We start from the raw sequence: 26,888 nt of genomic DNA, 5'->3' as shown, positions 1-26,888 counted from the left end.
TAAGAATCGAATATGGACAAAGTACCAAAACAAGAAAAGAAAAAAGCCTACTTACCTGCACTCATTCATTCATTCCTACCCTTGGAAAACACAAAGTAGCTTTTGAAAAGATTAAACTAATTTTGTCGCGACTCTCTCTCTAACTTTTCCACATCATTAAAATAAAAGGTTGGGAAGCGATTGATGAGATGAGATTGTTTGGCACTCATTTGTCCATTTTACCTTATTTTATAGGTACGGTACTTTGTCTGTTTACCTGATAGTTGACAAAAAATATAATTGACGGACGGAGGAGCTTGGATGGTCACTGTGGATTCACATGCAAGCAGGCGATCATTTTCTTTTTGAAAGGAGGAAAAATTCATTCATTCGTGTAGTCATTTTCTTTAGCAAGATCATGAGTGCAGTATTTGGTCTTTTAACGTGACTTTAACATTACAACCAGTGGCGTAGCTAGGATTCATGTGAGGGGAGGGCAAAGAGGGGTGTAGCAAAAAAAAAATTTATTTGTGCGAGGGGTTCCGGGGGGGCAGCGCCCCCGAAAAAGTTTTTTTTGAGAAAAAATAAAAAATGGCTACAATTATTAATAAAAATCTATTTCATATGGACAAATCAAACTATTTGCTGCAGTCAGGGCTGAGCTAGGACTGGACTGGGCTACAAAAATGGATAAAAATCTATTTCATATGGAATCAGGGTTGGGCTAGGACCCAGCTTTTAAAACAAAAAAACAAAAAAAATTAACTGTTTCGGGAGGCAAGACTGGGCTACAGCCCAGTCCTGCCCCCCCCCTAGCTACGCCCTTGATTACAACGGCTTCATGGCAGCCTCGCCCTGTTTGGACCGGGGATGGAGGACATGAAACGGGAATGAAAGCATGAGGGAAAACGAGGCCCCGCCCCGCCCCGCCTCACCTCATTTGGATCGGGGATAGAAACATGAAACTGGGATGAAAGTAGGAATTGAGGTTAAAATCAAAACCTGTGAAGGCAGAGATGAAGGGTAGAATTTTGAAACCGGGCGGGGGTTGAGACCTTGTCCCCCATCCCTGTCCACTGCCATCCCTACTTTGTGAATTTATGAGTTCAAATCCCATGAAAAATATGTAGGCAGTAATGGGTTTGCAAGGAAGACCTCAAGAGTTTTAGCAACCAAAAGCCTTCTAATGTGCAGCTGGTGATGGAGGGCTTTAATAAGACCAAAAAGAAAAAAATCTTGCCATATCTTTTTAAAGAAAATTTTTAGAAACACATTTAAAGTTTTGGCAATAATGAAAACATATGAGTTGTAAGTATGGTTAAAAACACACCTAAATTTGGCTCAGTTAATAAAAAAAACATTTCTATTCATCTAACTTGGGTTATCACTAACCCAAGTTAACAGTTTAAAGTTAGTGATTTACCTCAAAACAATGTCTTCCCTCTAGACCGAGGTGGTATCCCATGTAGTAAGCAGGATCCTGTGTCAAGCTGAAGGCCCAGGATCAAATCCCTCGGCCACATAAGGCGGCTGTTGTTTTGGTAGGGGTGCGACTAACCCCAGCGTGCCTTGCAAAAAAAAAAAAATCTCCCTTTTTAGAAAAAAATTCATAAAACACCTAAAGTTTTGGTAATAATAAAAAAACACACCAACATTTTGGTAATTATAATACAGAATACTTTCACCTAGGCAAACCTTAAGCTTTTTTAATTAACTATACATTTTAGGTGTGTTTTTAACAATATTGAAAATAGACATATTTTCTATTATCACCCATAGTTTAGGTAGTGTTTCGAATGCTTTCACTTTAATGTAGGAGTTTGAAGTTGCCGAACTAATGATCTGAGGGACGTTTTTACAGGTGAAAAGGACACCATAACCAAGGAAAAGCAGATTCACCTTCTTTTAAGAGTGAAAAACAAGTATGAAGTGGTTTTTGCCATTCCACATCTCACATTATTCTTAGCAAAATGTATATCAGTTGCAAAGTACAAACAACTAGTACAGTAGGCACATGGCATCGAAGGTCCAAAAAGGAAAAAGCCATGTGCTAACACTACTATTTAGTTAGCAATTATACTTCATGTTTGTCTAAAAATGAGAAGGGTAGCATGTAGTTTATGCCAAAGTGAGTTAGAACTGCAGAGGAATGTCATAAAACATTTTGGTGTCAACAGAGCATCTCAAACAAAACTTTGCTAAATCTAGTCCTATGAATCTGTTAATTTTATAAAAATTTTCTTTTAATTAACGCAAGAAAAAAAAATTCTGCTCATAGAGTTCATTTAGCATCAAATCTAACCCCCCCACCTTTTTTTTAAAGGCAAGCTGTGGTTAGGCAGACCCCTACCAGATATCTCTTAAGCCCCATGTGGCAGATGATTCGAACCTGGGCCTTCAACTTGGCACAGGACCCCGCTTACCACAAGAGATACTACCTCGATGGTAAATCTAGGCTCCCCTTGCCACTAGAGAGTGGATCAGGTCTGAATGCCGTTCATCATGAAAATGAACGTCATCTCAGCCATCCATTTTGCTGTCGATGATGCTGTTCATCTAAAAAGTGAACAGCCTCTGAAATTTTTGTGCAGCCCATCTAGGTAGAGACTGTCCTTCTGGTTGGGTTTTGGATGCCGTTCATTTACAGGATGAATGGCATCTAGGTGCCTTGTATAGTTTTTCTGTCAAAGACTCCTTGGACCTGACCTGATCTCTTGCCACTAGGGAGTACATCCAACTTTTGTCTTCGCGACGAAGAGTGCACCTGTAGGTTTCCAACTTGTCATGTCCTGTTAACTGGATGATGTCAATGAATGGCCCTTAGGGCCAATCAGCTGAGGAGAGAAATTCTCTACAAATATACCTTGATGATGTTAATGAGTGGGTGGCCCTTAGGGCTTACCAACTAAGGAGAGCACTGCTAGGTTGATATTCTCACAAATTCTCTACAAATAGTGGGTGCCCCACGATGAGAGTGTTGCAGAAATTAAATGAAGTTCAATTATTCTGAGATGGCAGAATAAAAATGTTTTTGGCAACATCTCAGATAAGGTGGTTTGACTTCAACAGGGATTGGATAGGGTCAAGATGGAGGAGGAGGAATGTAGGATGTACACGTTTGGGATGAAAAGTGGATTGAAAGCTTAACTATGTCAAGCCTTAGAAGATGAACTTTTTTGAGAGGCAAAAATCCCATGTAAGATCAGTTGGGAATGGTTGCAATGCTCGTTTCTGGACAGAAACATGGGAGGAGGAGATTCTTATGCACTGTTAGGGGGAGAGAATTTTGGTAGAATTGAGAAAACTTTAAGCTTCACCTTGAAACATATGGCGAGGATGCTAAGGGACAACTCAGAGATAGTGCAACTCCTTCCTTCTAATCTATATGCGGACCACATTATTTTCAGGTCTGATATTGATGTCCTTCATTGGAGAGACAACCACAAATTAAGCATTTCAAGGAGGCAAATCCGGAATGAGTTGAAGTGCAAGAGTCCCATTTACAAGTGAAAATTCTATGTTTGGGGTCATGGTGCTTTACCATGAGCTGCTTGGGTGTTATTTTTGGCGTGTGATGGGGAAACTCCTAACACAACAGAGACTTCAGATTTGGTATCTCTTTGGCCAATAGGCGAACAAGGAAGAAACCTTGCGGCACCTATTCTTTCAAAGCCCCATGGCAGCTGCCATTTGGAGCTTCATCGTTGCCAAGTTCAAGAGGAAGAGAAGGTAGTCTAACTCGGTCTCCAATGAATTGGCTTGGTGATTCTCCTATAAATTTGAAAAGAATTGGATGAGGCGATGTTGGAGATAAGTTTTCCACAATACTTTGTGGAGGGCTTCCGAAATAAGGCCCTGCATGTTGATGAGTTGTTCACTGTCTACAAGGCTGTGTGGCAGGCATATTTGGAAAATTTCTATAAGCTCAGTTGGAAAGAGGATGACTGAAAGGAATTTTTGGTGTGGTTCCCACTCAAGCATTTCATGTGATTTGTGTGCTTTCATATCCAGCTAGTGGAGCTAAGAGAAAATTTGCTTTTAGCATCATAAACCAACATGGACTGTTCATCAGAGCGGATGTTATGAGAATTGGGGGAAATGTTTTGGACCCAGAGAGTGCAATGTTAGAGGAGCTACTTACTGGCCTTCATTCCAATGGGAGGTGCATCGCAATAGCCTCAACTAACCCCTGTTGGAATGGGTGGCTGCTCAATGTTTATGAAGGACAGAGAAACTGCCCTGAGCACCTAAAAGCCATTAATAAATAAACTTCATACATTTTTATGCTGAAAGGAGGTTTCATGTTGGACACAACATTGCTTCTGCATTGTCCGTTACAAAATGGTGGGGAGTAGCTATGGCAGAACATGCCTTCTTATCAGAAGGTTGAAGTTGATTGCAATTTTGTTACATGATTGTATAGTGAGCTGAATGTAGGTTTTGGTATTTGTACTTTAGTTTGTTTGATTTTTTTATAGCATTGTTTTTTGCATGTATTATATCAATGTTGTAAGTATTGTATGTATCATATCTTATGATATGGTACGATAAGTATTGTTATTATAAGAAATATCAATATAATACACACTCATATGTATCACATCTGTATTGTATGATATAATATCAACACACTTAAAAAAAAACTTAATCATAAATTTTCAGTTTTGAGTTTTAAAGACCTCTTGAGGGCAAAGGAAAGAGCTTTTGCAATCATTTTCACCATTTTTCCACTCAAGGAAGTAAGGTAAAAAAATATATTCTTTGTTTCTTATTGAGTTTTTTTTTTAAGAAGATGACATCAAATGATCTGACATGACAATGAGGCACTCAAGTAATTAGTGTAAACCAATTGAAAAATCAAGCACAACTATTGTCATATCTTTCTGTTGAAGTATCATTTAGATAAAAGACATCTTAATGTTGCGGCTTGCACGTCAAGAAAATTTTCAAAGCAATTTGATCATATTAGTTTAAAAATTTTGATGTATTGAATAGATGGTTTCAAGAAGAAATAAATGTTCTAAATGAAGAGGACATTTCGTGGAAGGAGCTTAGAAAGTACATGATGAAGAGCCTACATTGAAGTTGATGTGAATGTCGAAAAAAAAGAAGAAGATAATGATGATGATATATTTTTAAAGAACTTGGTTATTGTTCGAAAAACTTATTTTTGATGTCTTATCTAGCTCATAGAGACATAAATGCTTCATATATGTTTTTATGATTGTATTTTGTACAATTCATCATTGTTTCATGCATTATGATTTTTTTTTATAATTTTTGTTGATTTTTTTTATTTTTCATAATTGTTTTTTTTTAAATTTATTAAAAATTTATTTTTTATGATACAATACATCTCTTATTTTAGACCTGATACACTTAACAATACAACCTTGTTTTATATATAGTTTAGTCAATAAAGAAAGGGGCTTTCTCCCAGCATCTTCATCTACACAAACAAACATGAAAAATTGACCCAACTTGCCTATTGAAAAAAAAAAACCCATGAAAAAGTTCATTGGAGGGAAATTTCAAAAACAATATAAAATTTCGTTTGACGCAGACACGTGCTTAGAAAAAATTCTCGAATAATAGAGACCTATAACTTTTGGTCACCGAAAATTCAAAGCTTATATTTTGATTTCTCTTTTATAATAAAAGAACATGTTTTCCCTTAATATTGAAGCTTCCGTCATTGATAGAGTCTAACCCATATTTTCCAGCACTAGTAGAGTCTGACAGATTTTTCAGCACCAATAGTCTGTCTGGTAAAGGTCTTCTAAAAACAAGCACCTCAATAATTAACTAGTTTTATTTTTATTAAATATTTGCTACTAAATTTTTCTTTTTTTTCATGAAAAGTTCTAAGCTAAAGGTGGTTAGGTCATTTTTACATAAGCTAACTCAAGGATAACTAGATTAATTTGAATAAGGTACGGTGGTCCTATTTTTTTGTCAATTATACAAAAAAGATAACGACTGTTTTTAGATGATCAGAAAGGTGGCACCAGATCTGAGATTATGAAGTAAAAAAAGGGGCTGTATATGAAGTTTTGAAAAGGTAAGATGCAATGTGGCAGATAGCCTTCAGTGTCAAAAAAACTAATCACAGGCGTCATGAGATGAGGCAATGCTGGATCCACACCAGTAGCAAAAAGGTGCATGGCAGTTCAATCAGGCACTCAACGGCATACCGGACAAATGGCATGTGGCCCCATGATAAAATGCACACCTTCCATTCCGTAAGATCAACGGTTCACAATAGCATGAGAAGAGCTTCTCTTGTACAATAGTGTGGGGGAGAGGGATTACACCATCATCTCTTCGAGAGAGAGAGAGAGAGAGAGAGAGAGAGAGAGGATGGTAACCATGAGAATGGAAAGGATGATCTCACCACCGTCATCATCATTATGCCTCACATCGACCACCCTTTGCCATGCCAACTCTTCTTCCTCTTTCGCGACTCTCGCTGTGCCGCCTTCCATCATTCCCAAGACCACCCTCGTCTCTTCCATCCATCGGAGACTCTGCTCCATCCCCAAAGTCTCAGCATCGTCCTCGTCGTCGCCTACCACCATTGTCAATCAGGAAGGAAAGCCCCAGGTCTCTCTCTCTCTCTCAATACCAAAAATGCAATGCCCATCAAGTGAAAAAGCTCTCTCTCTCTCTCTCTTATATATGCACACATTGTTTTTCAGTGAATAGTTTGGCAATTTTCTAAAAGGGAAAACTGAAGTTTCGAATGAGATTTTGGAATTTGATTGTGATATGACAAAAATTTGTCGAATTTTGGCCAGGTGAAATCGATACCCACAAATCCCGTAGAAGGCCAGAAGACCGGAACCAGCGGTCTGCGGAAGAAGGTTTGATTCTTTTTGTGCTTGAATTTGATCTCTGTTTGTTGAATTGGCGTTTTCTTGAACTGGGTACTTTGTTTTTGGCTTCTGTTGCAGGTCAAAGTTTTTGTTCAGGAGAATTATCTTGCGAATTGGATTCAGGTAGCTTTTATGCTTGATTGGTTTATGTAATTTCATGAAATTTTGAAGAGCGTGACTGCTTATGATACCACCAGTTGACCTAGTAGTGCTTGTTTTGCTTGATTATGGACTTTTTTTTATGGGGTTTATTCATTTTTGGTTATTCATCGCCCGTGCAGGCTTTGTTCAATTCTTTGCCGCAAGAGGATTACAAAGATGGGGTGCTGGTTTTAGGTGGCGATGGGCGTTACTTCAATGAAGAGGCTGCACAGGTCTAATTCACCGTAATCACTAATTTTTTTACTTTCTTTGTTGAAATTTTTGTTTAAATAGTTTCTTATTCCTTCTCATGTTAAATAAATCTACTGATGGTTAAATGCAGATAATCATCAAAATAGCGGCGGGTAATGGTGTTGGCAAAATTCTTGTAGGCAGGTAGATCAGCTAATTGCTGGCCCTTTTGATGGATGTGTTTAGCTATGAAGTATCATCAGTTGGGAATTCTTAAGCAACTTTGTTGTATTATATCTTGAGTGTGTCATGAATTATTTCTGTGCTAGAAGCTGAGAACTAGAGTTCTAGATAACTTTCTATTTATGCTTTTGAAATTTAGAAGTTCCTGTAGCTTTTAGATGAGTCTTCTTACAAGGCATGATTAGGCAAGGTATCCTCCTGGATTGGTTGAAATTGAACATAATAAATGTTGCTGTAAATTTACTTGGATTCCTTTCCAGTTGTTGTATAGAATATCGATTAGCTTTTGCACTCTAATACATTGAACCGTTGTCAATTTCTTTTTTTAGGACAATGATTGCATGTTCTGAATTCCTATTGTTTTTTCCTACTCTCTAAGCTCTAATTTGTAAACTTACTGCTTGAGAGTTGTTGCTCAGGGTCTGAGTTACATAATGAAAATTCTTTGTGTCTTTTGTTTCTTTTGCTTTATACTTATGATGCTTCGGATTGCTGCCAAACTTTTATAGAAAATGTGTGAGAATTTTTGACTTTGATGTTCACTCGAACATTTTTTGCTTCAGAATTATAGAGCTCACCTTCCGAATAGAACCAGAATGACAAAACAGGGTGTGAAAATAGTTAAGCTATTGCTTTGCTTTGACTACTTTATAAGATGTGTGCCTGATACTATAACTATCATATGGTCTGGTTTGAAAATTTATGAGTCGGCAGAAGAGGATTCTGTAATGGGATAACTGGGGCACCGATTTGGCACCATAATGCAAGACTTAGTGTGATGATGAACATCCAAGGAGCACCTACTTGGTGTGACGTGGCATGGATGGATGACTAAGGTTGGGTAAAATGGGTTAGTATGAGTTTCCTTTAGTTGCTAAGGCATCTGATGGCTATATCATTTTCACATCAATCATGGTTGTGCTTTGAAGCATTTGTCCATTTTCTACACAAGTCCAAGCATTTTGAGTGATATTAGTATCTCATTTTCAATAAAATTCCTATTTCTTAGATATAAACCTGTAATTGGTTAAATAGTTGTAAACATATAGAAGAACGACAATTTTTTCATCCTTTGATGGCTGATTGATAATAGCAATGACAATTTTTCTTCATCCTTTTATGGTTGATTGATAATAGCACTACCTTAGCTGGCATCAAAGGTCTAGGTGTTGATCTGAGAAAAAATTCTTTATGTTGGGATACATTAACCAGCATGCTCAATGTCTTGTTAAACTATAATCTGATATATGTAAGTAGTGTGTGCGTGTGTATGGTCTGTAACATTGGTTTCGTGTGAATATATGCAAGGGTTTTCCTTTGGGGCATTTAAGCAAAAATGGGGTTTCTCTGGAACATCTTGGAGAAATGTTCTCTCAGGATAACTCTTTTTTGGAACATGTCATGATTATATTATGATTGTTTGAAATATTATCTCAATAATTTTTTTTCTCAATATCTTTCAATTTATCATGATATTCTACTTCATATCATAGTATTGAAAAGGAGTTGTCATTTATGACGGGGTTTGGATCTCGGATCCAGATCCAATTCGAGTTTATTTAGTCACATGTTCATTAATGGCCTATTGTAATTTTGCTTGTTGTGTAATGGGTATTTTCGTACCCTAATATTTGTACCAACCTATATATAATGATAAGCCAGATACCGCAGACCCTAATTAGGGTTTTCTGTAGCCACCACGTTCTCTCTCTATTCTTTATTCGTTCTTGTGATTGAATGTCAGAACCCATGATTTCTAATATGGTATCAAAGCAGAAGATCCAATCTTGAAGATCATATCCTTCTTATGAGCTTCAAGCCGAGTTTCTCTGTCTCTTTCTAAGGTATCTCTCAATCCGATTTCATCTATTCTCCATTTTATTCTCTTGTTCTTAAACCCAATCTTAAGGCCCGCTCTACTATATGGTACAGAATGTTGGGCTGCCAAGAGACATCATATTCAAAAAATGAGTGTAGCTGAGATGCGTATGCTGAGATGGATGCGTGGAAATACAATAAAAGATAAGATTCGGAACGAGGAGATACGTAAGAAGGTACGCGTTGCACCCATTGAAAATAAGATGAGAGAGAATCGTTTACGGTGGTTTGGACATATTCGGCGAAGGCCTAATGATGCTCCAGTTAGAAGGATGGAGAAATGGGAAAATATATTAGTTAAAAGAGGTCGGGGTAGGCCTAGGAAGACATGGATGGAGGTGATAGGAAAGGATATGAATGCTTTGAACCTCACCGAGGACATGGCATTGGTTAGAAATGATTGGAGAAGGATTCATGTGGAAGACCCAAAATGATTTTCTTTTTTGGTTCATATCGCCGACCCCAATTGTTTTGGGATGAAGGCGTAGTTGTTGTTGTTGTTGTTGTTGTTCTTAAACCCAATCTTAAATCTATTCAAGTTAACGTGTTTCCTTTCTTCTAAAATCCGAGTTTTGGATTTGTTCACGTCGACTTTTCTTTTCATCTATTTCTTTTCTATGCTTTTTTGTTCTTCTTTTCTCATTACTGAACACGATCTTCCCCAATAGCAGTTTCAATAATCACGCAAGATCACATTTGATCTTTGCGTGATTTCAAGAGTTGAAATCACGTCAATCTTGTTTTCTCATCGTTTTCAAATTAATGTCAGATCAGATTCTGATTTGAACGTGAACTCATATCTGTTTTTAATTGATTGATATTATCTTTGAATCTTTTTCGGATCAGATTCACCCTTTGGAACTTCTGTCTCTTCTTTGCCATTCCGAAAACGAAAACACATTATTTTCAATAACGTGCCTCTTATTGGTTAACTTCATTCAGAACAGATTTTACTGTATCGCCTGATTTTCTGCCTCGGATCTGCATATCGTTATTAAAAAAAAAGGGCAAATCGTGTGTTCTTCAGCAAATTGCTATGTGATTTGCGGTGTTCTTCAACAAATCGCTACGCGGTTTTGACTTTCTTCCTTTACTTTTCTCTTGTTTCTTGTTTTCGTTTTCAATCGACTATGAATTCATTTTCCTCTTCTTAGTCTGGTATTTCTTCCAACTTTCTTAGTCAACTTGTATATGAGAAACTGAACAATTCTAATTTCCTAACCTGGAAGAGACAAATCATCCCATTCATAAGAAGTCAGGATCTTTCTGGACATCTGGATGGTTCTGTTCTTGTTCCTCCAGAGTTCATATCATAAGAAGGAAATAATGGGGAGGGTGACACTTTTATTACCTCTGTTAGAAATCCAGAGTACATATCCTGGATGAAGCGAGATCAGACTTTGGTTGCCTACATCACTTCCACTCTGTCACAGGAGGTGCTTGTGGCAATCCCAATTGACTGCTCAGCCATGTAGTTATGGCACCGACTTGTTCAGATGTATTCTCAAGTTTCTCAGGACAAAGTTCTATTGTTAAAGAAAGAGTTTCAAATGCTGAAAAAGAATTCCATGACTATCATGGAGTACAACAAAATGAAGACTATTACAGATCAGTTGACCATCGTGGGTTGTGCGGTCAGTGACAAAGATATGGTGCAACAAACTTTGAGCAGGCTGGGACCCGATTATCATATGATGATTACGCCCTTATTGTGTTTACCAGACTTACCTGCTTTTGAAGATCTTCGTGCTAAACTCTTACAGTATGAGATGACTTTGAAGGGATTCTCTGAAGATACTCACACTCACATTGGAGCACAAGACATTCTTGCCACAGGAGTTACTTATGGTCGAGGATATGACAGGTATGAATCTCGGTAAAGAGGCGGTCAAGAGAGGAACATACAAGGAGCTCATGGAATATTGCCTACACCCAATATTTCTCCTAATTTGCAGAAGCAAACGACAATACCCACTTGCTTTATATGTAACAAAAAGGGGCACATCAAAGCTAATTGTTGGGTTTAATCCTCAAAATAGAGGAAAGCAATCAGAGACAAGAAGGAGAACAAATAAATTAAAAAATAGTGAAGAAGTCAAAGAGTTGTTATTATCTGCCTTGGTTCATATCGCCGACCCCAATTGTTTTGGGATGAAGGCGTAGTTGTTGTTGTTCTTAAACCCAATCTTAAATCTATTCAAGTTAACGTGTTTCCTTTCTTCTAAAATTCGAGTTTTGGATTTGTTCACGTCGACTTTTCTTTTCATCTATTTCTTTTCTATGCTTTTCTGTTCTTCTTTTCTCATTACTGAACACGATCTTCCCCAATAGCAGCTTCAATAATCACGCAAGATCACATTTGATCTTTGCGTGATTTCAAGAGTTGAAATCACGTCAATCTTGTTTTCTCATCGTTTTCAAATTAATGTCAGATCAGATTCTGATTTGAACGTGAACTCATATATGTTTTTAATTGATTGATATTATCTTTGAATCTTTTTCGGATCAGATTCACCCTTTGGAACTTCTGTCTCTTCTTTGCCATTCCGAAAACGAAAACACATTATTTTCAATAACGTGCCTCTTATTGGTTAACTTCATTCAGAACAGATTTTACTGTATCGCCTGATTTTCTGCCTCGGATCTGCATATCGTTATTAAAAAAAAAGGGCAAATCGTGTGTTCTTCAGCAAATTGCTATGTGATTTGCGGTGTTCTTCAACAAATCGCTACGCGGTTTTGACTTTCTTCCTTTACTTTTCTCTTGTTTCTTGTTTTCGTTTTCAATCGACTATGAATTCATTTTCCTCTTCTTAGTCTGGTATTTCTTCCAACTTTCTTAGTCAACTTGTATATGAGAAACTGAACAATTCTAATTTCCTAACCTGGAAGAGACAAATCATCCCATTCATAAGAAGTCAGGATCTTTCTGGACATCTGGATGGTTCTGTTCTTGTTCCTCCAGAGTTCATATCATAAGAAGGAAATAATGGGGAGGGTGACACTTTTATTACCTCTGTTAGAAATCCAGAGTACATATCCTGGATGAAGCGAGATCAGACTTTGGTTGCCTACATCACTTCCACTCTGTCACAGGAGGTGCTTGTGGCAATCCCAATTGACTGCTCAGCCATGTAGTTATGGCACCGACTTGTTCAGATGTATTATCAAGTTTCTCAGGACAAAGTTCTATTGTTAAAGAAAGAGTTTCAAATGCTGAAAAAGAATTCCATGACTATCATGGAGTACAACAAAATGAAGACTATTACAGATCAGTTGACCATCGTGGGTTGTGCGGTCAGTGACAAAGATATGGTGCAACAAACTTTGAGCAGGCTGGGACCCGATTATCATATGATGATTACGCCCTTATTGTGTTTACCAGACTTACCTGCTTTTGAAGATCTTCGTGCTAAACTCTTATAGTATGAGATGACTTTGAAGGGATTCTCTGAAGATACTCACACTCACATTGGAGCACAAGACATTCTTGCCACAGGAGTTACTTATGGTCGAGGATGTGACAGGTATGAATCTCGGTAAAGAGGCGGTCAAGAGAGGAACATACAAGGAGCTCATGGAATATTGCCTACACCCAATATTTCTCCTAATTTGCAGAAGCAAACGACAATACCCACTTGCTTTATATGTAACAAAAAGGGGCACATCAAAGCTAATTGTTGGGTTTAATCCTCAAAATAGAGGAAAGCAATCAGAGACAAGAAGGAGAACAAATAAATTAAAAAATAGTGAAGAAGTCAAAGAGTTGTTATTATCTGCCTTGGTTCATATCGCCGACCCCAATTGTTTTGGGATGAAGGCGTAGTTGTTGTTGTTCTTAAACCCAATCTTAAATCTATTCAAGTTAACGTGTTTCCTTTCTTCTAAAATTCGAGTTTTGGATTTGTTCACGTCGACTTTTCTTTTCATCTATTTCTTTTCTATGCTTTTCTGTTCTTCTTTTCTCATTACTGAACACGATCTTCCCCAATAGCAGTTTCAATAATCACGCAAGATCACATTTGATCTTTGCGTGATTTCAAGAGTTGAAATCACGTCAATCTTGTTTTCTCATCGTTTTCAAATTAATGTCAGATCAGATTCTGATCTGAACGTGAACTCATATCTGTTTTTAATTTATTGATATTATCTTTGAATCTTTTTCGGATCAGATTCACCCTTTGGAACTTCTGTCTCTTCTTTGCCATTCCGAAAACGAAAACACATTATTTTCAATAACGTGCCTCTTATTGGTTAACTTCATTCAGAACAGATTTTATTGTATCGCCTGATTTTCTGCCTCGGATCTGCATATCGTTATTAAAAAAAAAGGGCAAATCGTGTGTTCTTCAGCAAATTGCTATGTGATTTGCGGTGTTCTTCAACAAATCGCTACGCGGTTTTGACTTTCTTCCTTTACTTTTCTCTTGTTTCTTGTTTTCGTTTTCAATCGACTATGAATTCATTTTCCTCTTCTTAGTCTGGTATTTCTTCCAACTTTCTTAGTCAACTTGTATATGAGAAACTGAACAATTCTAATTTCCTAACCTGGAAGAGACAAATCATCCCATTCATAAGAAGTCAGGATCTTTCTGGACATCTGGATGGTTCTGTTCTTGTTCCTCCAGAGTTCATATCATAAGAAGGAAATAATGGGGAGGGTGACACTTTTATTACCTCTGTTAGAAATCCAGAGTACATATCCTGGATGAAGCGAGATCAGACTTTGGTTGCCTACATCACTTCCACTCTGTCACAGGAGGTGCTTGTGGCAATCCCAATTGACTGCTCAGCCATGTAGTTATGGCACCGACTTGTTCAGATGTATTCTCAAGTTTCTCAGGACAAAGTTCTATTACAGATCAGTTGACCATCGTGGGTTGTGCGGTCAGTGACAAAGATATGGTGCAACAAACTTTGAGCAGGCTGGGACCCGATTATCATATGATGATTACGCCCTTATTGTGTTTACCAGACTTACCTGCTTTTGAAGATCTTCGTGCTAAACTCTTATAGTATGAGATGACTTTGAAGGGATTCTCTGAAGATACTCACACTCACATTGGAGCACAAGACATTCTTGCCACAGGAGTTACTTATGGTCGAGGATGTGACATGTATGAATCTCGGTAAAGAGGCGGTCAAGAGAGGAACATACAAGGATCTCATGGAATATTGCCTACACCCAATATTTCTCCTAATTTGCAGAAGCAAACGACAATACCCACTTGCTTTATATGTAACAAAAAGGGGCACATCAAAGCTAATTGTTGGGTTTAATCCTCAAAATAGAGGAAAGCAATCAGAGACAAGAAGGAGAACAAATAAATTAAAAAATAGTGAAGAAGTCAAAGAGTTGTTATTATCTGCCTTGGCTGACTTGAATATGAAACAGAATGATCAAAGCACTTGGTATGTTGATTTCTGAGCAGCTACTCATATTACTGGTGATGCTGGTAAGCTTCTAAATCTTGTTCCTTATGTTGGTAGAAATAGTATGGTTACTGGAGATGGATCTCATCACTATATTTCTCACATCGAAAACTCTGTCATCCCTATGTCCAACACTTCACTCGCTCTTTCAAATGTCATTCATGCTCCTAATATCAAGAAAAATATTGTTTCTGTCTCTAAGCTTATAGATCATATTAATGCTTCAGTTGAGTTTACTTCGTTTTCTGTTCGTGTCAAGGATCTTCACACGAGGGAAATGTTCGCTGAAAGAAAACATCAAGGGAATATGTACGTGTTCCAAGAGAATCCTTCCACTCGTGTTCAGCCTGTTGCTCTCACCTTGAAGCTCACATCTTCTTTAGTTCCTCCTGAGAGTGTTTTTAATCTTTCTGAATGTATTCAGCCGAATCTTTGGCATAGTCGTTTGGGTCATTGTAGTAGTCGTTTTATTGAAAAGCTTGTTTCAAGCAGTCTTATTCCTAAGTCAAGTCTAAGTTTAAGTGTCAATGATAAAAAATGTTCTAGTTGTCTTCAATATAAGAGTCATGTTCTCTCTTTTCATCATTCTATTAATAAAAGAGCTTCAAGACCGTTTGAAATTATCTGTTCTGATGTTTGGGGTTTGGCTCCAGTTCCTTCCATGTCTGACATTCGATATTATCTCATCTTTGTTGATAGCTACTCTCGGTATACATGGATCTTCTTTATGAAATGTAAATTTGAAACCTTCAAGTTATTTCAGAATTTTCATTCTTTTGTTCAAAATTAATTCTCTGATAATATCCTTTGTTTCCAATGTGATGGAGGGGGTGAATTCTCTTCAAATGACTTTATTAATTTTCTCCAGACTAATGGAATAAGTAGGCGGGTGTCTTGCTCTCATACACCCCAATAGAATGGGATTGCTGAACGAAAGCATCACCATATTGTCGAGAGTACAATAAGCATGATGCATAATAGTAACCTTCCAGTTACTTTATGGGCAAAGGCTTTGTATTCAGCGGTCCATATCATAAACCGATCGCCCATGAATGTCTTGGAAAACAAATCACCTATTTTTCTTTGCATGGTGTTCATCCAAGTTATCATGATTTGCGTGTATTCGGGTGTGTATGTTATGTTCATGTTGACAGTTCAATGGGGCACAAGTTTCAGGATAAGGCCTTGAAGTGTAGATTTGTGGGGGTACACTGATGATTATAAAGGATACAAATGTTATGATCCCGTGAGTAAGCATATCAAAATATCCAAGAATGTTGTATTTGATGAATTAAATTTTGACCACAATGCTAACACTTCTCCTGAAATTGAAGTTTATCACCTCTGGTTGAATTCTGATCTCTTTTCTAGCATTGATGATGTGTGTCCTTCAGAATGTAATCAAAGAGATGAGGGAAACATGTCTGATGCTGCCCAAAAGACTCAGGAGAGTGTGATTTTAGAACCACTCTTGGCTCCCGAAAGGTATAAATGCATTGTTTACTCTCGACGTGAGAAAGAGATCCTCCCCAACTCTGAACAGGAGATGAATTCTTCTTTTGTTGATTCTTATTCTCCCAGAAGATCTACTCGCTCTCGACATCTTATTGATAGGTGTGTTAGTTATGAGAATTTCTCGATGAATTTTCAACTCTTCTTAAGCTCTTTAGGTAAGGAAGATCAACCCACAACATTTTATCGAGCGACAAATTCTAAGAGATGGATTGAAGCTATGAATGAAGAAATGAAGGCCCTTCATGAATGTGGCACTTGAGATATTGTTCCCAGACCACATGATTGGAATGTGGTTGGGTCAAAGTGGGTGTATAAAATAAAGTATAAGCCGGATGGTACTATTGAGTGATATAAGGCTAGACTGGTTGCCAAGGGCTTCACACAGGAGCAAGGACAAGACTACGATGAGACCTTCAGTCCGGTTGTGAAAATTGAAACTATCCTCATCATACTATCATTGGCTATTAAGCATCAGTGGACTATCAGTCAACTGGATGTGAAAAATGCATTTCTTCATGGAAGGCTGAAGGAAGAAGTGTACATGGAGCAACCCACTGGATATGCAGAAGGAAACTCCAAAGAATATGTGTGTAAGTTAAAGAGAGCTATATATGGTTTGAAGCAGGCATCTCGATCTTGGTTTGACAGTTTTTCTCTTGAAGTAGAGAAATATGGCTTTAATCGGTCTCTTCTTGATCATTCTCTTTTCATATTCAAATGCAAAGATACAGTTACCTTGTTATTGATATATGTAGATGACATTATCATTACAAGTAACTCTAATGAACATATTAAGCAGGTCAAAGAACTCCTGAACCACAAGTTCAAGATGAAGGATCTTGGTAAATTACGATATTTTCTTTGAATAGAAGTCGACAGGACTACTAAAGGCATGGCACTCACCCAACATAAGTATACCATTGATGTTCTCAGCAAGGCAGGTATGAAAGATTGCAAGCCTCTAAGCACACCCAGTGTACTTAATTAGAAACTCAGCTCCCAAGGCGAAGATTTGTATGAGGACCCTACAGAGTATCATAGGATAGTAGGGATGCTTCAATATCTCACCTTCACTCGCCCTGATATTGTCTATTCAGTCAATCAGGTATCTCAGTTCATGCATGAACCACATATTGGGCATATGGAAGCTATTAAACGCATTCTTCGATATTTGAAGGAAACTATTGGGCATGGTTTTCTGTACAGAAAGAGTATGAATGGGCATCACATGCATGAACTTCTTGTTTACACAGATGCAGACTGGGCAGAAGATCCAGATAAGCGCAGGTCAGTCTCAGGATACTATATTTTCATTGGCCTAAATCTTGTCTTATGGAGCAGTAGGAAACAAATGGTCATTGCTAGGTCCAGCACAAAAGCTGAATATAAATCAATGGCAACTGCTACAGCCGAAGTAACATGGATTAAACACATGTTGACAAAAGTAGGAGAAAACATATCTAGATGTTTTCTCTTATGTGACAATCAAAGTGCCATCAATATGTCGTTTAATCCTATCTACCACAGTCGTGCCAAGCATATTGAAATTGATCAACATTTTGTAAGACAAAAGGTCGAAGAGAAGGAAATTAAACCCGCATTCGTTCAGACTGCTGATCAAGTTGTTGACTTATTTACAAAAGGGCTTATCAAGGACCTATTTTGGATGTTAAAAGGCAAGTTGTTCATGGTTCAAAACCATATACAAAGGGAGGATGAAAAAGAGTCGTCATTTATGACTGGGTTTGGATCTCGGATCCAGACCCAACTCGAGTTTATTTAGTCACATGTTCATTAATGACCTATTGTAATTTTGCTTGTTGTGTAATGAATATTTTCCTACCCTAATATTTGTACCAGCCTATATATAATGATAACCCAGATACCTCAGACCCTAATTAGGGTTTTTTGTTGCCACCACGTTCTCTCTCTATTCTTTATTCATTCTTGTGATTGAATGACAGAACCCATGATTTCTAACAAGTATTTGTTTGCAAACATGTGTGTGCACATGTATAAACATATAATGCCATTGTTAATCTTAACTGTTTATCATTTTTTGCTTAATATTTTTGAGCTTCTTATTCTTAGTTGTTCTGTGTTCTGTAAGTTTCTAGACATGAGAATATAACATGTTGGGATGAGAACAAAAACTGAGCCTGCATATCCATGATGCAGGGATGGTATCATGTCAACCCCAGCTGTTTCTGCTGTTATACGAGAGCGGAAAGTATGAATCTACTTTACCCTATATTATAGGCTCTGAACTTACACACAATGTCTTTGGACATTTTTATTCTTTTAATTATTTAAGAATCATAGTGTGACTCGATTTACACTATTGTATTAATCTGTTTAAATGTTTCCTGACAGGCCAATGGAGGCTTTATAATGAGTGCCAGCCACAATCCTGGAGGTCCTGAAAATGATTGGGGCATCAAGGTAAGCATGTGATAAGTTTCATGAACATTTAACATAATGTTATCTTCTATGCCCAATAAATTCATGTATCATGACTCGATAAGCTTTAATGTCATTTTCTGTGGTGTCTGAGAAGTTCATGAAAACTTCTGGGTGGCAATTGGTCCTACATAAAAAAAGAACAGATTATGAAGAAATTTTGCTTTTGGAATCTTGTCTTTTCCTGCTAGAACAATTACCTTACTCTTAGGGAAAACGTTACACTGTCAGACTGAGGCTGAGCTGGCTTTCTTTATATATATATATATATATATATATATATATATATATATATATATATATGAAAAGCCTGTAACAGTGGACAAGCAAATCGTCCACTGTTATCAGATGCTTCTCCCTGATACCGCGTGGTCGTGACCGCTGCTAATTCCCGTTTTTTCGCCCAGAGCATTAGCGGCGATCGTGACCACCGCTAATGCTCCTTTTTTGCCCAATTCGATGTTTAGCCTATCCATCATTACGGGTTTTCCACACACACACACACACAGAGAGAGAGAGAGAGAGAGAGAGAGAGAGAGAGAGAGAGAGAGAGAGAGAGAGAGAGAGAGAGAGAGAGAGAGAGATGCTAATCACTTTTCTACTTAACCGCCAGCTAACTGGGTTTTTGAAGGGTTTTTTCCATGTTTTTCTTAAATCTGCCATAAAGATGTGTTTGACATGGTCAATTTACTAGGAAACAATACTTGGATGTTTTTTTCGATAAAAACACAATTTTTTAAGCCTTGAATATTTGTGAAAATCTTAGACCATTGATTTTTAAACCTTATAAAAACCTACCTGCATATCAGAACTGGATGATCCAAGAGTCGAGTCCTATAAAATCAAGCATGTAGAACACATCTGTATGATCAGATTTAAGGAAAACATGGAAAAAACCCTTCAAAAGCCTGGTTAGCTGGCGGTTAACGGCTACCACCTTCTCTCTCTCTATATATATATGTATGTATGTATGTGTGTGTGTTCTGACCCAAGCTTCTAACTGATTGTTGAGATCTATCATACTAAATTTGATCATGTTATATCATTTTGTGTGTGTTTCCAGTTCAATTACAGCAGCGGACAGCCTTCACCAGAGACTATCACTGACAAAATATACGGAAATACACTTTCGGTAGATACCTCTGCTTCTGATTATTTGTTGGGAAAGACTTGAATAATCTTTATCCTTCATTAAAGAACTAATGATGCATGGGCATGAAAAATCTTCTAACGCATTTATAAACATTTAGTAATAAGGTATATGATGTTCTTTTGGATTTTCCTTGTTATTCTATCTTGTTGTATCTCGTTTTTCATTGAACATGCTGTATATCTCAGCATGAATCCATTTATTCAGGAACAGAGATGAAAATGGGGAGAAAAAAGAAATAGGCACATGCACAAACACCCAGGATTAATGGGGGAACACACATTGAAAATCACATTTCCCTCATGCTAATCTCTAAAATCCGTATGATACTCTCCAGGTTGTGGATGCACTTTATAGTATGTGTCTGCAACTCAGTGCCATGTTATGAGGTCCATGGAAATATAGCCAGATCAAATGTTATGTTATTTCCTTGTATAGTGATAACTTTCTATTGCCCATATAGTTATCCTAAGAAAGTGAAAATGGCAGATCTCTGAGATAAAATTGGCAGAAATTCCAGACGTCAAACTGTCTCAACTTGGCGTTTCAAAGTATGGGAGCTTTTCTGTTGAAGTGATTGATCCTGTTTCTGACTACTTGAACCTGATGGAGGTAAGCTGATGAAAGAGCACACTTGTGTGTGTGTGTGTGTGACATGCATGTTTTGCCTAGTGCTTACTATCCTAGATTGCATCATTTTTTCTAGTACTTGCTAACTTTCATACACTCCATGCAGAGTGTCTTTGACTTTGAACTTATCAAAAGTTTATTGACACTATCTGATTTCAGGTATGAACAATTACATTTTAAAGAACATATCTGCTGATTTATTTATTTATGTTCTTCTGTTTTATTGATGGCTATGGTGCATCATGGGAGAAACAACTTTTTTTTTAACTATTAATGGTTCAGATAGTTGTAGAAAACTTGAGTTATATTAATGAAATTACTATAGCTTATTGTGAAGCTTTCCATAGAAAATTCACATTGCATGTAGAAAACAAAGGGAGACATGTTTTTGTTTCTTTTAGACAAGTTATCCTTTTGATCTTTTTTTTTTTAAATTTATGTTTTTGTCCTTTTTTTTTTAAATCATGCAGTGTTTCTGTTTCTAACGTTTGTATAACAAAAAGAATGTAAATATTTATATATTAGTGAGAGCACACACCATCTGCGGTTTGCTGTGCATGCAATTTATAAACAATAAAGTTCATTGTTTCAGAAATTCTAGTGATCTACTGACTGTTGCCAATAAGTTGGATGCTTTAACTTCTCAAAGAACTCCCAAGAGAAACACTCCCCCAAGGCACGAATACATGAGCACTTGAAATCATGAACATGAGCAACTCCCAAGGAAGCAAAAACACATGACCATGGGAAAAGTCCCAATAATGCAAGTCTTGGTTTATGTACACACCCGGAAGCAAGTGGTTGTGAAGAGCAAACAATATCAAGGACAAGGATGCCAAACCTTGTCTCTGATGCCATGTCATGAAAATGACAGAACTTGAGGCACAAAAGTGTTTAAAAACAATAAAGTTTCTATTAATAAAACTTACAAATGAATATAATGCATTTAACAAAGGCACAAAATAGCACAACTCTTTGAGAGCAGTGAAGAATTTTAAAATATATATAAATCTTTATGTATTTACAATGAAAAATGTCACACACACACACACACTTAAAATATATATTAGCAGCATAAATATTAGCCGTTGGGATAGTCTAACGGCTACTTTAACTAGCCATTAGACCATCTTAGTGGCTAGTAAAGGCCCAACAGCTAGTCCATTAACTAATTGTTACCGTTGCGTGGATCAGACTGCTTCCACCGTTATGAACTTTTTATTAGATTGATAAATTTCTAACACTGCTGGATCAATTTGAGCGATTTGTCTCTGAATCTGTTATATTTTGTCAAGTACTTATCGGTTTCTTATGCAAGCACCACATGTCTCACTACTTACCAGGGACATAAACATGTATGCTTTATTACTTTTTATCTCAGGACAAACACAAAAATATCCTAGCTTCTTGCAAAATAAATGATTTTTTTTTATTCTGAATGTCTGCTATACATGTAACCTTTGACAAATTTAGTTGCATCATTTACTCTTATACCTCCCTTGTACCTTCTAGATTCTTGAACATAGAATGCCTATGAATATGGATGGTCTTGCACATGATCCTTTCATCACTCATAGTAATTAACATTTTGGTGAATGACTTTGGTTTTTATCACATCTACCCATAACAAGGTTGATCTTTATCATTCAATATAAGGCTGTCACCAATGAATGGTCTTAATGAGAAACTGGTTATTTTTCTTAGACATGGTTATTCTAAAATCTGACTTGATAAATGCTATTGAATATTGTTTGTTTGATAACATCCTGCTAATTGTTTACCATAGTCTCATTGTAAAGCCAATTTCAGGTTCGTATTTGATGCAATGCATGCAGTGACTGGTGCTTATGCGAAACCTATCTTTGTGGAGAAGCTTGGTGCTAACTCGGTATGTTTTTCCTGGTTACTTTTACCATACATAACAAGTAATTTGATGCAGAATAAAAAATGGCTAATCAAAGAGCAAAACGAAATTTGCAGAGTTCCATTGCAAATGGAGTCCCACTGAAGGATTTTGGCCAAGGCCATCCAGATCCGAATCTTACGTAAGATATGAAGACTTTGAATGGAAATTGGCAATTCTCTTTTCCCAAAGAATCGAACTCTAATGTTTATATCTATCTCAGATATGCCAAGCAATTAGTTGGAACAATGTATGGAGATAATGCACCTGATTTTGGTGCAGCCAGTGATGGTAAGACTAACAAAGTATTTAACTTGTCCTGATGATTTAAATGATGCTTCATATGTTTTCATTAACAAGTGACACAAGAAACAGGCATTATGAATTTTGTCACCAATTTGTGAGCTGTGACTTGAGGAATATTATGAAATAGGCTTCTATCTATTAACTCTATTTGGAGAACTCTAACAATAAATATGAGTGCATCCACAGTGGCATTATCTTCTCCTGGTTAGATGGAATCCAATTCAAAATGGGAGTACAAATGATTCTTGGTTCACTACCACAAAATTTGTCTTGGCTGTTTTGATTTGAAATATGATAATTAGAAATGTAATATTTAGCATATGGGATTTAATGATCTCCATGTGGTTGGTAAGACATGATATAAACCCTAAGTTTAAATATCTCATCATTTAGTTATGATCTGGATCTAACCTTATCCAGATCCCTTTGGAGGATATTTAACCATAAAATATGGGTCTATTCAACCAATTGGTTTGGGCTTTGACTTCACTTGGACTAGGGTGGGCTTCTATTTTACCTACATAATCTGCTGACAAATGCTTCAACATTACAGTTGTGATGTTTTTCCCTGAGCCAACCCATGTGAGCCTTGGATGATTCCCAATTGGGACCATGTTAAGCGCTGACAGTCTAATCTATACCAGGTCAGACATGGATCTGAGCCTTATATGATATAAAGTGAGTGTACCTGGTGTATCAATATTTCCCCCTACTCCCAACCCTTCTTTGGCAACCGCCTAAATATGCTTTGCTTAAATTATATAATAAAAAAAGTATTACAGAAAAGTTTCCTTTTTTATTAACTCATAAGCTTCTCTTTCCTTTAGGTGATGGTGATCGAAACATGATCTTTGGCAGAAGATTTTTTGTTACTCCTTCAGATTCAGTGGCAATTATTGCAGCCAATGCACAAGCAACAATTCCATATTTTGCAAGTGGGGTGAAGGTTGGAAATTGCGTGTTTTGTTTGATTCGTGGCCTTTACTACACTGAAGAATTTTCTTATCTCAGACTCTATCTTTCACTTCTAGGGTCTAGCAAGGTCAATGCCCACAAGTGGAGCTCTTGATCGTGTAGCTGAAAAACTAAATCTCCCCTTCTTTGAGGTTTGTTGTAGTGATCATTAGTGGAAATTTGTTTCTTATGTTGTTCCTGTTAAGGAATAGTGCACGCTTCTAACTTTGTTTTCAGAAATGCAGGTACCCACTGGTTGGAAATTCTTTGGGAACCTGATGGATGCAGGAAAATTATCTATATGTGGGGAAGAGAGCTTTGGAACAGGTTCAGACCATATCCGAGAAAAGGATGGAATATGGTACCACTACATTGATCTATTACTTGAACTTGATTAAGGCAGTTTAAGCAACATCTTACTTCACCTATATGGGAGGTTACAAGTATCATACAATTTCCCACAAAGTTCTGGTAGAAGCCAATCAACCAGTTTCAAATGAAATTTAAATTAGTTAATGATTTCAGATAAAATGATTAGATCTTATTGGGTCCACTTACTTGTAGATCTGATGATCTATATCAAAAGTTAATAACTACATAACCCCTAGTATTAACCAATACTTTGCTTAATTATATCATCTGACTGATTCAATTGTAACTCCTTGAGTTAAATTTGAAATAGGCAAGAAAGAGTGAGAATTATAAAAGAGAACATTCTTTCTTTTCCATGTCCTTATTTTGGTTTGTGTTTCAAAAATGAATAATAACAGGTGATGAATATGAATTGTGAATGATCATTAATATAACTAATATAATGTAGAAAAGGTTTGATTATATTTTATTATTATTATGGAGCACATATATCAATGTACATTATTAAAAGAGCTGAAGACTTTTGAATTAAAATGTGGAATCTATATATTAATTGGCTATTCTGAATTTTCAAATAGAAAATAAAAAATCTTTAACATTGCCATGATCTCACTCCCCTTTGGTTCCAATTTTGCATGTGATGTAAAGAATAGCCTATCCTATGAAGCCAATTTCATTTACTCCATCCATGATATTTTGCAAAAAGGTTGGGAAGATAAAGGAGTTTGGGTAAAACTAAAATTTGTGCTTGGATGAAAAGTCAATTAAATTTGTGAATCAGGATGAACCTGATGTCTAGTTACTCTCCTTTCAGTTAAGACATGATTTCATCTTGTTTTCTGTGATTCATGCTTCTACATATCCCATGGATAATGTTCAGAACTTTGTTTGAAACTTAGAATGACCTTTTTCCACAATATCCTTGTAAAACATGGATCTTTACCTTTGATGTTGCATCTTCATTTAACATTCATTTGTTCCTATTTTACTATTAGGGCTGTGTTGGCTTGGCTTTCCATCATTGCTCACCGTAACAAAGATAAGAAGGTTGGGGAGAAATTGATTTCTGTTGCAGATGTTGTCAAGGAACACTGGGCAACTTATGGAAGGAACTTCTTTTCTAGATATGACTATGAGGTAAAAATACATTACCTGCAGTAACAGCAATTTAGTATAGGTAAGCTAAGAGATGCAGAATTCTAATGATGGCATTGATCTTCTCAAGGAATGTGAATCTGACGGAGCAAACCAAATGGTAGATCATCTGCGAAATATAGTCTCTAAGAGCAAGGCAGGAGACAAATATGGTACTTGTCTGTTCACATGTGCTACAGTCCATTCAACCTTTTCATAGATTTTCTGATGTAAAATTCTTTGCTTTTATAGGAAGTTATACCCTACAGTTCGCTGATGATTTCAATTATACAGATCCTGTGAGTTGACTAATTTTCTTGCCTCGTGTTCATATTGTGATTGAACACGCTTCGAACATTTTGTTGCTTATTCTTACACATGTTCCATGTTCATATGCACTTTAAATACATCAGGTTGATGGCAGTGTTGCATCAAAGCAAGGCATACGTTTTGTCTTTTCTGATGGATCAAGGATTATATTTCGTTTATCTGTATGTCTTCTATTCTACAGTTCATGATCATATTCTCTTTTTTTTTTTTTTAAGTTTTCAACGTACTTCGAGCCATATTTTCAGGGAACGGGTTCAGCTGGTGCAACTATTCGGATTTACGTTGAACAATATGAGCCAGACGTAAGCAAGCATGAGATGGATGCTCAAACAGCATTGAAGCCTTTAATAGGTTGGTGGACTATTTCTTCAGTTGATTGAGTTATCTTATCCTATCTGATTAATCATTTAAATTACCCCTCTATGGTTCTGCCCTTCTACTTGTAATTGATCTGCACCATAGGTGTATACTTTGTTTTGGTGGTGGATCAGCAAAGAAGCTGTTACATTATAGATGAAGAGTTGATCATGTATCTTCTTTAATTCAATGTTTTGATCTGTTATTCTGAAATGTGATTGTTCTGCATTCAGATATTGCCTTGTCAATCTCAAAGCTGAAGGAGTTCACGGGTCGGGAGAAGCCTACGGTCATTACTTAGAAGGGTTTCATTCCTTAGTACCTTGTCCATTAGTAACTTAACATACTTCTAAAAAAGTTTTGTATGTCATTTTTTCAAAACAATATATTTATCCCTACCACCTCTCTCTCTCTCACACACACACACACATACACACACACACACACACACACTGCATGGTTGAAAGTAGTTAGAACAATTTATGACTAGTTCTATCCGTCTTGCAGCAAGGCATGGTAGGCAATTAAACTCATCATTTGTAAGTTAATCATCTATTTGAGTAGCCAGGTGGCATTTTCGGACATTTTGATGGCTTTGTATGTCTACGACCGTGCTTGTATGATATGAACCGTGAACTTCACCAATCTATATATTCTGACTGGTATACACTCCATTCCAAGTGTTTAAAGCTGGAAGCTTCAATGTTTTTCTAAGTTTTACATCATATCAAAGCTAGTCACCCTAAGAAGGCAAGATAAAGGGTGCTTGCAGCTAAACTGGAAATAAGTGCTTTGAATTTGTGGAACTTTAAGCAAGAAACTGTTATCTGATTTTATGTAAATTTTGGGATGAACGCTATGGTCCTCAACCGACCACCAATTGTCTCCTATACCTTCTTTTATTTTCTGGTCATTAGTTTTCTGTTTCTTGATCTCTTACTGCACTCATTCGTATTTTATAAGAAAAAACATGCTTCCAATTTGTACACCATTTGCTGTCTTGAAACCTTTATAATTGTAGAGGCCTATTTAACCT

The 26,888-nt window shown here is 36.8% G+C and overlaps 1 protein-coding gene across 1 annotated transcript; it reads left to right on the top strand.

Moving 5' to 3' along the window:
* Positions 1-6,291: 6,291 nt before the first annotated feature.
* On the top strand, positions 6,292-26,253 carry PGM (phosphoglucomutase). Its single transcript, XM_090008948.1, has 22 exons — positions 6,292-6,582; positions 6,777-6,842; positions 6,933-6,977; positions 7,136-7,228; positions 7,339-7,391; positions 18,435-18,486; positions 18,630-18,698; positions 19,780-19,848; positions 20,356-20,478; positions 20,603-20,655; positions 22,306-22,384; positions 22,477-22,541; positions 22,623-22,690; positions 23,533-23,651; positions 23,737-23,811; positions 23,905-24,020; positions 25,027-25,168; positions 25,257-25,338; positions 25,418-25,464; positions 25,579-25,656; positions 25,741-25,846; positions 26,086-26,253. Exons 1-22 carry the CDS (start codon positions 6,340-6,342, stop codon positions 26,151-26,153), a joined length of 1,911 nt encoding a protein of 636 aa, XP_089865074.1. The 5' UTR covers positions 6,292-6,339; the 3' UTR covers positions 26,154-26,253.
* Positions 26,254-26,888: the final 635 nt, after the last annotated feature.

Source organism: Nuphar pumila, chromosome 6 (assembly GCF_984573655.1).
Source record: "Nuphar pumila chromosome 6, dmNupPumi1.hap1.1, whole genome shotgun sequence".
Taxonomy (NCBI): Eukaryota; Viridiplantae; Streptophyta; class Magnoliopsida; order Nymphaeales; family Nymphaeaceae; genus Nuphar; species Nuphar pumila.
This window is presented reverse-complemented; position numbering and strand designations above follow the sequence as displayed.

Bases quoted from the DNA above. Each gene is read 5' to 3' on its own strand.
- PGM (XM_090008948.1), top strand. From the start codon at position 6,340: ATGGTAACCATGAGAATGGAAAGGATGATCTCACCACCGTCATCATCA. The intron at 7,229-7,338 runs GTCTAATTCACC...GGTTAAATGCAG, and splicing joins TCAATGAAGAGGCTGCACAG to ATAATCATCAAAATAGCGGC. The intron at 7,392-18,434 runs GTAGATCAGCTA...TCCATGATGCAG, and splicing joins GGCAAAATTCTTGTAGGCAG to GGATGGTATCATGTCAACCC.